Source organism: Cryptomeria japonica, chromosome 11 (assembly GCF_030272615.1).
Source record: "Cryptomeria japonica chromosome 11, Sugi_1.0, whole genome shotgun sequence".
Classification (NCBI taxonomy): domain Eukaryota; kingdom Viridiplantae; phylum Streptophyta; class Pinopsida; order Cupressales; family Cupressaceae; genus Cryptomeria; species Cryptomeria japonica.
The window spans coordinates 201,135,478-201,147,458 of NC_081415.1; the positions used below are offsets into that span (position 1 = coordinate 201,135,478).

Below are 11,981 nucleotides of genomic sequence, written 5' to 3' on the forward strand. Positions count from 1 at the left end.
CTCATGAAACCATATAAGATTTTGAGAGAGCAAATAACAAGATGCAAAAACCAAATTTCTCGTGGAAAACTCTTTCGGGTAAAAAACACGGCACACAATAACTTTCATTAACAAAATGGGCACCAACCCAAATTGCACAAGTGAGCCACCAACTCCAAAAGAGCACCAGCTCTGATCAGCAAAGGCGCCAACCTCAGGTTGAGCACCAACTTAGAAATACACTCCATCTCAGAATAACAAACTCAGCAACATATATGAGAGTGACCCACAACTCCTTCAATTCCTTAGCATAAACACTTGTTATTAAAAATCTGAAGCAAGGTGTCTTATTCCTCAATCTTATTGATGACTCAAGGCTCTACCAGCTAAATTGCATTTTTTTACTTCTTTCAACACACAGTATATCATACCCTTATGCACACCCTCTATTTGTACTACAATGCCAATCTACATGCTCCAAACCTGAAACATATATATTACTGCCTGTGTATAAATGCTTCGTATGTTTTATCAGCAGATAACTTGACCAACAATTTGCAGATCAAAACTTTCAATCTCCGTTCCTTCTCACTACATGTATTTCATTGAAGCTCCCTTATATGTTTTATATGTATTTTTGAGACTTCTTCTCTTTTCCCTTATACTTTTTCTTGTTGAACTTAAGCTTCTTTTAATAGTTGTTGTCCGCACAATTTTCATATGGACATTTAGCTGCAAATGTCCTACCTTAGCACAGTTAAAGCATTTGAAAGGCAACTTGCCTTTATTTACCTAGACCTTTCTTCAACTTCCACATAAATGTGTTTCAACAAGACTTCCACAAGATAAATACTGTCTTTTCTTTCTTCGAAGCATTGAAGGTTGCCTCCCTTTTGGATGAAGAATCGGACTTTGTCCTCATCTCATACACTGTTAGAATGCCATGAAACTTATCAACAGTCAGTTTATCAAGTTCTGTCATCTCTTCATTTGCTGAAACCTTTGCATCAAAATGCAAAGGAAGAGACCTTAAAATTTTCTAAACAATTGTAGACTCCTCAACCTTTTTTCCTAAACCCTTAATAGAGTTAACAACTTCATCTACTCATGGAAAATACGCAACAACGTTTTCCTCTTCCTGCATCCTAAGGCTTTCGAAAATCCTTCTGAGTCTGAAGTTTTTCTTTCTTAACCTTGTCATCTCCTTCATATGTTTTCAAAAGTTTCTCCCAAATGTCATGAGTTGTATCACAATGCATGACTTTCACAAATTTTGTCTCTAACAGTCCACATAAGATTGCATTGATGGCTTTTGCATCGTTTTCAAAAGCCTTCTTCCCATCAGCATCCGTTGGAGGAATTGAAGGAACTATGTAGCCAAACACTGCATTATTCCAAACATCAAAACCAAGAGACATTAGATAAGCTCGCATTTGAACACTCCAGAATAAATAATTGGAGCCATCAAATAAAGGTGCTTTATTGGTAGCAAGACCTTCAGAGAACCCATGCGTGCAATCAGGATCAACCTCCAAGCATTTAAGCTCTATTTCCGAAGGAAGCCGACTCTGATACCAATTGAAGAGCACACAGAAAATACTGAGTGGGGGGGTGAATCAATATTTTTAACTTTTAAAATCATGAAAACATGTAAGACTTTGAGAGAGCAAATAACAAGATGCAAACACCAAATTTCTAGTTGAAAACCCTTTCGGGTAAAAAACCACGGTGCACGATAACTTTCATTAACAAAATGGGCACCAACCCAAAATAAAAAAAGTGAGCACCAACTCCCAAAGAGAACCAACTTTGATCAGCTGAGGCACCAACCTCAGGTTGAGCACCAACTCAGAAATATACTCCATTTCGGAATAACAAACTCAGCAACATATATGAGAGTGACCCACAACTCCTTCAATTCCTTAGCATAAAAACCTATTATTAAAAATCTGAAGCAAGGTGTCTTATTCCTCAATCTTATTGATGACTCAAGGCTCTACCAGCTAAATTGCATTTTTAACTTCTTTCAACACACAATATATCATACCCTTACGCACACCCTCTATTTGTACTACAATGCCAATCGAGATGCTCCAAACCTGAAACATATATATTACTGCCTATGTATAAATGCTTTGTATGGTTTATCAGCACATAACTTGACCAACAATTCGCAAAGTTTCAACCTCCATTCGTTCTCACTACATGTATTTCATTCAAACTCCCTTATGTGTATATACTCCTCTTTGTAATATCCAACAACACTCCACTTTTGGAAAAATTTCAGGTGGCATATAAAAGACATTAATTACCACCACCAGTATCGCATAGCTTCCTAATATTCATTCAACGCATTCTTACTTATTACTTGCTCCACGCACATTATCCATATGCTTTGTGCATTAAAACTTAACCAGCGGCAGACATTTCATAAATAGATCAACGGCAGACATTTCATAAATAGACCAAAAACAGACGTTCCATGAATAGATGGAAGGCATATATTAAGTGCTATGCATCCACTGTACATGTTATTGAGCTTGCCTTACTAATGATCTTGTTGTGTTCTTATTCCAAGTAAAGCCACCACCAAAAATAGACCTTCCACTCACAAAAAAAAAACATTACTAAACAACTGTTGTCAGAAACAAACCAACGCACAAAAAGGATTAATTTGATTCCATAAAAAATTCTTTTGACATTCAACCGATGACATGTCAACTTGTCAAGGCACAAGGAAAGGTGAAGTAGACGAGTAGCCAGCTCAAGCAGACAACCAACCAGGTGAAGTAGAATAACAAGCAGCTCAAGCATACAACCAAGCAGCTCAACCAGACAACCAGGCAGCTCAACCAGACAACCAGGTAGCCCAACCAGTCAACTAAGTAGCTCAACCTCGCAACCAAGCAGATCAAGTAGACAACCAGGCAGCTCATTCCAATTTTCTATTACTTTGAGTAATCCTCCGAAATTTATACAACCTTGATCATCAACTTTTGACATTAATGACAACATATTCAACAATTTAGTGCCTAATTACTGCTCTATGGCGGTGACATACGCAATTTTTGAGGGGTTTGGAATTTGGTTAAAACTTAGAAGCAATAAAATTATGAAAATTGCTACGCACCATGAAGATCCCTATGGCCTCAAAGACATTAATTTGGGCTTGGTGGAAGGGGCTCCACCCCTCAATCCCACAAGGAACGGGCCAAAAGCACTTTCCCTCAATCACATTGGTGGCTGCTGCCTCCAGACCCCCACTCTGGTTTTAAAAAGTAGAAAATAAAAAAATAGGCTGCACCAGATGAAGCTGCGTATTTTTCCCTTTATTTGGCTTGAAATAATAAAAATAGCATTTTTTCCACTATATTATGAACTTTACAGCACTTACTAGTTTCCTGGGTTTTTCATTTCGAGTTATTGAGTTCCATTTCTACTTCTGATTTGCTGATTCAATCTCAATCACAAGTGATGCTGTTATGGGGTAAACCATGCAGGTGCTAATAAAGTGCATTTTTATTTGAGAGATCATATCATACATTGTGTTATACAGAATAATACAATTCCTCTTTATAAATTATTCAACTACGTACACACATTTCTTGATATATACCACTGGCAATGGATGCTTGTAGCCTTGTTGCATTACTTCGCTTTAATTTCAATGGAATTACCTTGCAATATGATATATCAATTTAGAAAAACCCAAACGTAGAAGAACTAGTATAACAAGAACAAAAAAGTAAGCAGCAATGTATAAATTTGTAACAGAAAACAACTTGCATAAAACATCAAAACTAAATGATTATTTCTTCCATTCAGAACTCATATGGTAACCAAACATAATCCCTGGATCACATGCTGATTACATGCCATGGATTTGAGGCAATTCTTGATCATAGAAGAGATCTTAATGCTGTGAGCAAATATGTTCAGGGGTTTATGATGTACATACATAAAGAAAAATTTATGTGGTAAAATGTCCTCTTATCTAGCCAAAAAATATGCTTACCAACATCAGTCAAATTTATTGGTGATCATTTTTAGTAGAACTAATTGATTTCTGTTCTTAGTCAGCATACGGACGTGATATAGAGCTTTTAGTACTAACTTAACCAAAAAGCCTATCATGTGAAATTGTAAACTCCGTTGTGCAAATAGCCATCTATACTATTTTCCAAAAATTGTAAATACCATGTATTATTGCTAAACAAATTCAATTTTCAATTAACATTTTGTAGAAGAACCAACTCTAAGTCAAAATCATCCAACACTCACCGTAATGTTGCTGCCCACGCCTTGGTAGCCCCAGGAGTTTCAGCACAAAGGAAGTATTCCTTTTTCTGCGGAGTGCCAATATCTGACAGATAGTTAAGTAAAAATCCTTGATATCTTAAACAGATAGAATGATTATAATTCCAGTGAGTAAAGAAATGTTTCACTGTTGATAAATTGATAAACAAAAAGTGGATACAAAAGCAGCAACCATCATATTTCTGGAGACCACTGCACCATGCACAATTGAAAAAGATCAAATCCCAAAAGTCATGTAGAACAGCTCATCACAAGAAAGGTGAACCAATAAAGACAAGCAAAAATGATAGAAAAACTGCTATTACTGATCACTACTGAAGAATGAGATTAAAGAACATGACGCACTGGAAATTAATTGGAGATACAGTAATTGTGCTGTTCACATCAAATATGATTATCCCCTTGGGTGTCAAGTCATTTCTTCGAGCTCTGTTAAGAGAAAATAAAACGTCCTGTGAGTTGAATTTATACAACATTTGGAAAAAGGGTTTCCAAAGACTAATGTTGATGATAGCCAATTTTTGGTAAAAATCAATTTATAAGCCTAACGAATAATAAAACTTCTACCAGAAATGGAAAACCCAGGATGACATCCTCAGAATGACATCCACTAATTGAAAAACAACCACATACCTGTACTCCATTTTCCCAGTGGTCGGATCCAATGTCACCCAACGCTCATTCCATTTCCGAAGCTGATTAACATTTACATTCAAAGATTAGTGAAAATTCACCATTTAATCTCTAAGTTAAAATGTTTTTATTATCTGTACTATACTATTTATTTTAAATAAGACAACATGTTTAAACTGGTAGAAATTCAAGGCAATAGCTAGGGTTTAATACACTAAACGGTGGTATCATTTATAGAAGCATAAAAACAAGGTAACATGGCAACTGCATAACACTTTCCATACCAGACTTATTTATTTATGGTTACTTAGAAAGGCATGTCTCTACTGTTCAATCTCAAGAGTAGGAGGGACCAGTAAAAATATTAGAAAGAGATCAGAGTCAAGTAATTTTGTTTCAATAAGTAAAGTCTAAAAGAATATAGCAATATCATCTTTACAGTGATTATGCAGTCATAACAGCGAGGGTAAAGTTAAAAACAAGACAAGAACACAAATTTTAACTTTGCCACAGTAGGGCAATGCCCGACGTTTATGCTTAATATTGTTCAATTGCACAAGCTTCATTGCCAAGAATAAGAAATACGCATAGCTCAAGGATCCTCTTTATCAAAGACTTGTCATTAACAAAATAAATGAGCACGGAATTATGATCTTGCTATCAGGATTCAACTATGTAGGTTTCAAGTCAAACTCATTGACCCATGTTTCATAAGTAATGATTCACAAGAACCCATCTCTCATGAGAATGAATGGTCCACTTAGCACTCATTGTATCTAGGTGATGCTCACAGAGGTGAAGCATTGGGCCTTCCCGGGAGGTCACCCATCCCAGTACTACTCCAACTCAGGTGCGCTTAACCATTGAGTACTTATGTCTCTAGAATCAAAACATGTACTAATACAATCATTAATACCACAGTAACCATATTAAAAAAAATCATGATGCAGGGAGTTGAGTTTTAACTTCATTTGGAAAAAGGTATTATTTGTCCTCCACCAGAACAAGGCAATGTGATGCATGACAGGTTCTTGGAGAAGTTAAAGACTTCACCATTCCAGATACCTGTAAATGACACTGATTATAGGTGTAAAAGTGAAATACATTGCTCTCATTAGATTGGCAAATAAAACACAATTGAAGGATAGATGAACAACAATTGTACAATTCTATCAAGAACACAAAGAAGAGCATAAGACCTATAGTCTACATCTTAGTTGATCTGAGCCAAGCTGCACCATGCCACACACTCCCCTTGCCCTTGCTAGAAGTGCCAACTCCTCATAACTCCAGGCCATCTTCCATGGCATCAAATAGTGCATGACACTAAGCTGCCAAGGCCAACATCTCAACAGACCAGCACCACCTTTCACAACATCTCAAATGGCACTCAGCTTGAGTGGTTCTCTAAATAAGCACATGGTACCAAAGGACTCTACACAAACCAAGCTCTATTTTGAAGATGTGTGCCACATCACACCATCCAAGATTGCACAGAAAATTACAAAGTCTCCATCATTGGCCTTATCAAGTTCCCATACACACAAACCAAACCACTAAGGTGCATTTATAACGCATACTGCATCGAACCACCAAGCATTAACAAGTTTGTTTGTTGCTTTCCTCCTCAAAGGATCAGATTCCTCCATATGACTCAAGGGGCTCCCCTTGCAAAATTGACGAGCAGGAACCCCATGGAGTACAAAGCAAAACCCTGTGGGCAATGTTCAGCTATTTACATTTTGACACCAATCAGCATCAACTAACAAATGTTGAAGAGTCATGTGAAGCTCAGCCATTTCTACTCACATAATAGTTCTTAGCCGTCCCAAACATGTAAACATTATGCATACAGATTTGTATCATCCAATAGCCATGGCATAGATGTAGCTAATGAAAGATAACCGTACATGTACCTTAAGAGTGTCATGTACCATACATATAGATTTTAACATTTTTTCCCAATTCTAACATCTTTTCTATGTGTTTTTCTCTTATCAATGTTGATCATCTCTATTTATTGTTAAATATTAAAATTGTTTCTGTATGCACAACACATCTAGATTTCATTGTTTAGAGTGGTGTCCCCCATATATTTCCTAGGACATGGATCATCAATGATCAATCACAGAGCATGTAAATGGCTAGAATAATTTTGTGATTCAATGTCACTTGGCAACAAGTTACAAACCCTGCAACCAATATTACTATAATGTTTGCCCCAAAAGGAAAGACCACCATAACAAACTCAGAATAGCATAGTTGTTTTACATTGTCTGAATAACAAGTACCTTGAACTCAAGGGTATAACAGTTCTGCTAAGCTTAAATCTAAGCTTTTAAATTCTAAGAAAAAAATCCACGTAATGACACAAGGTAAATATCCTACAAACACAAAAAATTGAATTGTCCTTAACAACGTGAACTGCAAGAAAGAAGTAGTTCAAGGATTTATTACATGCACTCTAATCTACACCAAACCACACCCATGCCTTAGCAATGTAGATGTGTTATGCAGCTCCATGACATACCACACTGCACTGACATCTGTTGCTTATATGTCACTCTCAATGATGACTTATCTCAATGCCTTTATCCTACAAGATCAATGCAATGTCAACCAGCACTGCATCCTGCGCCCAATTTAAGTGAGTTGCCTAAATTTGGTGAATAACATCAGCACTTTCGGCATAATTCACACCGCACCATGACATGTCAGACCTTGCAACAGGCTACCTTCACCTAAGTCTCAAGCAATTATTCAACCAAAAGCTCTTGCCCAAAAGCAAGAAAAAGAGAAAGGAAAGAAATGGTGTAGTCATCAAAAGGTTGACACCCATGACGACCAAGAATGTCATACATAAGAGACATTTTTGCTTTGACTTCACAGCCTACAACTAAACAAGAGCAAAGCGGCAATCTTGATGTTCCATATTGCTTGAATATCAATATTGAAGAATAAAAACTACTTTTTTTGAACCACGTGTTGGGTCAAGAAGCAACACTTGGTGCCTTCATCCAGCTAGAGTTAAAAGAAAATCATTGCACAAGACATTGCAAAGCGTCTAGAACTAGCAACATAAACTCCCCCACTCCCCACAGATAATCAATGATCATAGACAATTAGAAGTCCTAGCATCCACTATCTTAAAGGCCAGCCCGAAACGAATGCAGTGATCTACACCATCACACACATTCAAATTGCAATTTAAAAAATATAAAACAAAAAAGAACCAGTTTCATTATCAACGGATAAATTATGCAACAAAAAATCCAACCGATGGCCATAGGCTCAACCCCCATTAATACTGATTTATACATGGAGAACAAACAGTCAGTTGCTATGTTACATAATATGATGCACTTGAGTTACTATTCGGTTTCATAGAAAAGAGTTAGATTCAACAGACCCATTAAACCATCTTATACACACAAAGCAGAATTATATAATGTCTGTAAGCTGACATGTTATATAATTAATATATATCAACTGGGATGAATTTAAGACTTGGATTCAACTCGTCGAAAAACATGGTCAATATAAAATTGAGTAAAAAATTACATCCAATACTAAATGGAACATACCTCATAGCCAAGGCAAGCATTGCATCTAAGCCAAAGGTATGCCCTCGCGTAGTTAAAATGGAACAATTTACACAGTTTGATTTGAATTGTTTGTCATGTAATAAAATCAGGCATGACGTCTAACTTTCTAAGCTGAAAGTACAACCTCACAGTGGTTAAATGGATCGCCCATTATCTAGTGTACAATCCAAATAGATGACTGTTTTTAGGCCCAACGAACCAATACCTAAAGGACATTAAGATTCAGCATTGTCATCCTCCATCATCATAGACACAGTCACAGAAATATCTGCAATCATAACCTAGTCGACGAAAGCTTCTCATCTTCTCGTCATCATCATAGACACAATTGCAAAAATACATGCAATCATAACCAAGTGCACAAAACTTAAGTCAAACAATGTAACAAAATTTCCGAGAAATTTCAGTCTAAAACTGGATAAACAAATTAATATACCTTGATAGGTCCTACAGACTAATTTCACTTAACCAACATTGAAGCAGTCATCATAGTCATCTTCACCGTCCCAAAATTACAATTAGGTAGATACTTGAAAGTATAATCTAGTACATGAAATCTTAAATAAAATAAAACATAGATAGTTCAGTTCAAACTGGATATTAAAAGTAACAATCTTGAAAACAAGATTGTTTTTAATAATTGAATTGTCAAATTCTTTGACGCAGTAAATATCCCTCGATAGATCTTACAGGCCAATATGAAGTACATAACGTTTAAAATCATCTCATCTCATTTTAGAAATTTACAAGATAGTTTTTTAAACTAAAAATTTCTTACAGTTTCCGATCGCTTCAGCAGAGGCCCCTGCAGCAAAGTCCTTCCAGAAGCCGAAGTAAGCTGCTTCTTTATCTTCTCCAAGCTGTTCTCCGTCTCATTTCCTCGATCCTCCTGCAATGCATCAAATCTCACCGATTTGAATCCCGCTCTGCACAGAATTCAGCTCAAAAATCCTCCAAATACTGCAAACTTACCACGGGAATCAGATTAGAGCTCCCACTGCTTGCCATAGCCGAATTCGGCTCAATTCGTAAGCGATTTTGACAAAAAGAGGATCCAGAATGTGGGGTTTCCAAGATTCAATTGGGTTTTAAAATTGTACAAGATATGAACAAATTTAGACTTTTTGTTTAGTTATAAATTTGCCATTAACAGTGAAAATCTAGCATTATATATGGGTATGAGAAGGGCTGACTATAAAAGACAAGATAAGAGATGTCCGCCGGTATTAGAGGTATATTTACTGTAATTGCCCGCACTAACTGTACTCCAATTTTCAATTGGCACGTTTGTTAGCGATACATTTTTTCATTGTAAAAACAATTCTTGTGTGGTTGAATGGTAGGTTTCATGAATTTTTATTTTTTTAAACCATTGATGGGTATTAGAATAGGGGATAGTGGAACACATTTAAATAATCAATCATTTTTTTTGTCAAATTTTTCAATTATTAATTTTAAAGGAGTCAGAAAAATGATAATGATAAATTCATTAATAAATTTTACATGTATCAATAGTCGATCACTTTTTACCTTTTTTGATCTATAATTGGTCCATTTGTGTACCACTTGTAGTGTGATAAAATTGTGACCCTAGCAATTTTAACCACATTTTAGGTCCTCACCTTGGCGACAACATCTTCCTTCCCAACTAGGACTTTTCTCTACATTTTCACCTTGAACCCTTCTTGTTTGAGCCCTGAGATGGCCTTAGGACCTTGTTTGGACCCCAAGATAGGGCAGGACAGGAGTGTGGCACCCCTGTCCCCCTAGGACAGGGGCATGGCGCCCTTGTCCCTCCCCCCTCTTAGGGTGGCCCCAAGATAGGTCCCTCCGGTCTTATCTGCATTTCGGGATTCCAAATCTCCCCAATGTCGGCCTTTGGTGAGATGAATTAATTCTCTGAGGCATGTATAAAAGGGAGTTAGTCTTCTCATTTGAATAGAGTTAGAATAGACAGAGGAGGAAATATACACGAAATACATGATAGGCAAAGCTCAAGCATTCAAGTCTTCTTCTTCATGTGTCTTCTTCATTCATCCATTGGAGCAACATTTACAACATTCATTTGCAAGCATATGTGTGTGTTAGGGTTTTGTCATGTTACATGCCATTTCATGCAACATTTATGATTACATTCAAGAATCAAAGCAACCATCATCAACAAATTGCAGATCTACGAGGTATACATTTCCATTGTTTACATTCAAGCATTTGCAATTACTTTCTTTCAAGGTTGATTCCTCAATTGGGGTTTGACTGAGGCAAACCCCTATCCACAACCCCTCCTCCCCTCTTTTTTATGTGTAGGTTACAGGTGCACAACTATATTTCCAGATTTGAACTTCATTTACAGAGGCGAAAGAACCCTTTTCATTTTGTGGATTTTTCGGAGGACCGTAGACACTTTTAGCACGGTCCTGACAACTTTTCCTCAAATTCGCAAGGCAGATCCGTATCAGTCTAAATATCTCAGATCCGAAGTTATAGCGCGATCTCGAACTCGTAGCTCCTCATTTCACTCATTTTATCTCTTTTTTATATATAGTCAACAAATCAACTTTCTCATTTACAAAAGAGGGTAAATCACACTTCAACCCTTGCAATCTACTTGGAATTCACATCCTTGTTTCCCTTGGATTTGGATCTAGTGGATTCAAGCCTCTCTTTTGAATGTAAAGTTCCTCCAAGCAAAAATCATCCTAGTGGCTTCCTTTCTCTCTCCTAGGTGGGGAGTCACTAGAATCCAATTTTCCACTTTACACTACCAATGAGACATTTGTGCACAACTATTGGGACATTTGTCCACAAGTATTAGCAATTTTGAGTGGACAGTTATTGGAACATCTTTTAGTAGGTATCAAGTAACACTTTGAAATGTGTATTTTTTTACCCTTGTGCACATAATTGATCCCACAACATGCGTCATTGTTGCCCAGAAGCCAAAAACTTAGCTATAAGTGGTTAAGTCACATACAAAGACAACAAAATTATAAAAAAAAACCATTGAAATCCAATGTACTGATTAGGATAAGTGGGTACATGAAGTTAGCTATAACCACTATTGGTACACTTCCCCTATATTTTCACTCGTTTTACAATGAAAAGTGAAAAAAAATGGTTTTGTATTGTTGATATCATTGTAAATGGGTTTTACTTTTTTTTAGTGTTATATATAAAAAAAATTTGTATATGTGTATTTTTGGTATGTGAAGGTGAGGTATATGTAAAGTTTTACAAGGTAGTATATCCTTAATTCATGAGCTCATGTGAGTTTTTGTGGTATATTATGTTGTTGATGTCAAATGTTATTTTTTCTATTATCAACCTTTGTGATTTATTAATTATTAATGTCTATGTCATTTTAGCAAGAAAATGGCATCATCCACTTTTACTTATTGGAATGATTGACATGTAAGATGGTCAAGTGTTGTCTCAAGGTGGTTTTAT

At 36.4% G+C, this 11,981-nt stretch overlaps 1 protein-coding gene across 1 annotated transcript in view; it reads right to left on the reverse strand.

The window, feature by feature from the left end:
- LOC131041315 (uncharacterized) overlaps nucleotides 1-9,867 on the reverse strand; it is an 85,412-nt gene extending 75,545 nt beyond the window's left edge. Inside the window, exons 1-6 of the mRNA XM_057974358.2 lie at nucleotides 9,507-9,867; nucleotides 9,313-9,423; nucleotides 4,930-4,991; nucleotides 4,642-4,725; nucleotides 4,457-4,488; nucleotides 4,261-4,342 (exon numbers count right to left, since the gene is read on the reverse strand). Coding sequence (XP_057830341.2) covers nucleotides 4,261-4,342; nucleotides 4,457-4,488; nucleotides 4,642-4,725; nucleotides 4,930-4,991; nucleotides 9,313-9,423; nucleotides 9,507-9,542 — 407 coding nt within the window. The 5' untranslated portion in view covers nucleotides 9,543-9,867. The remainder of the gene's footprint in view (nucleotides 1-4,260; nucleotides 4,343-4,456; nucleotides 4,489-4,641; nucleotides 4,726-4,929; nucleotides 4,992-9,312; nucleotides 9,424-9,506) is intronic.
- Nucleotides 9,868-11,981: the final 2,114 nt, after the last annotated feature.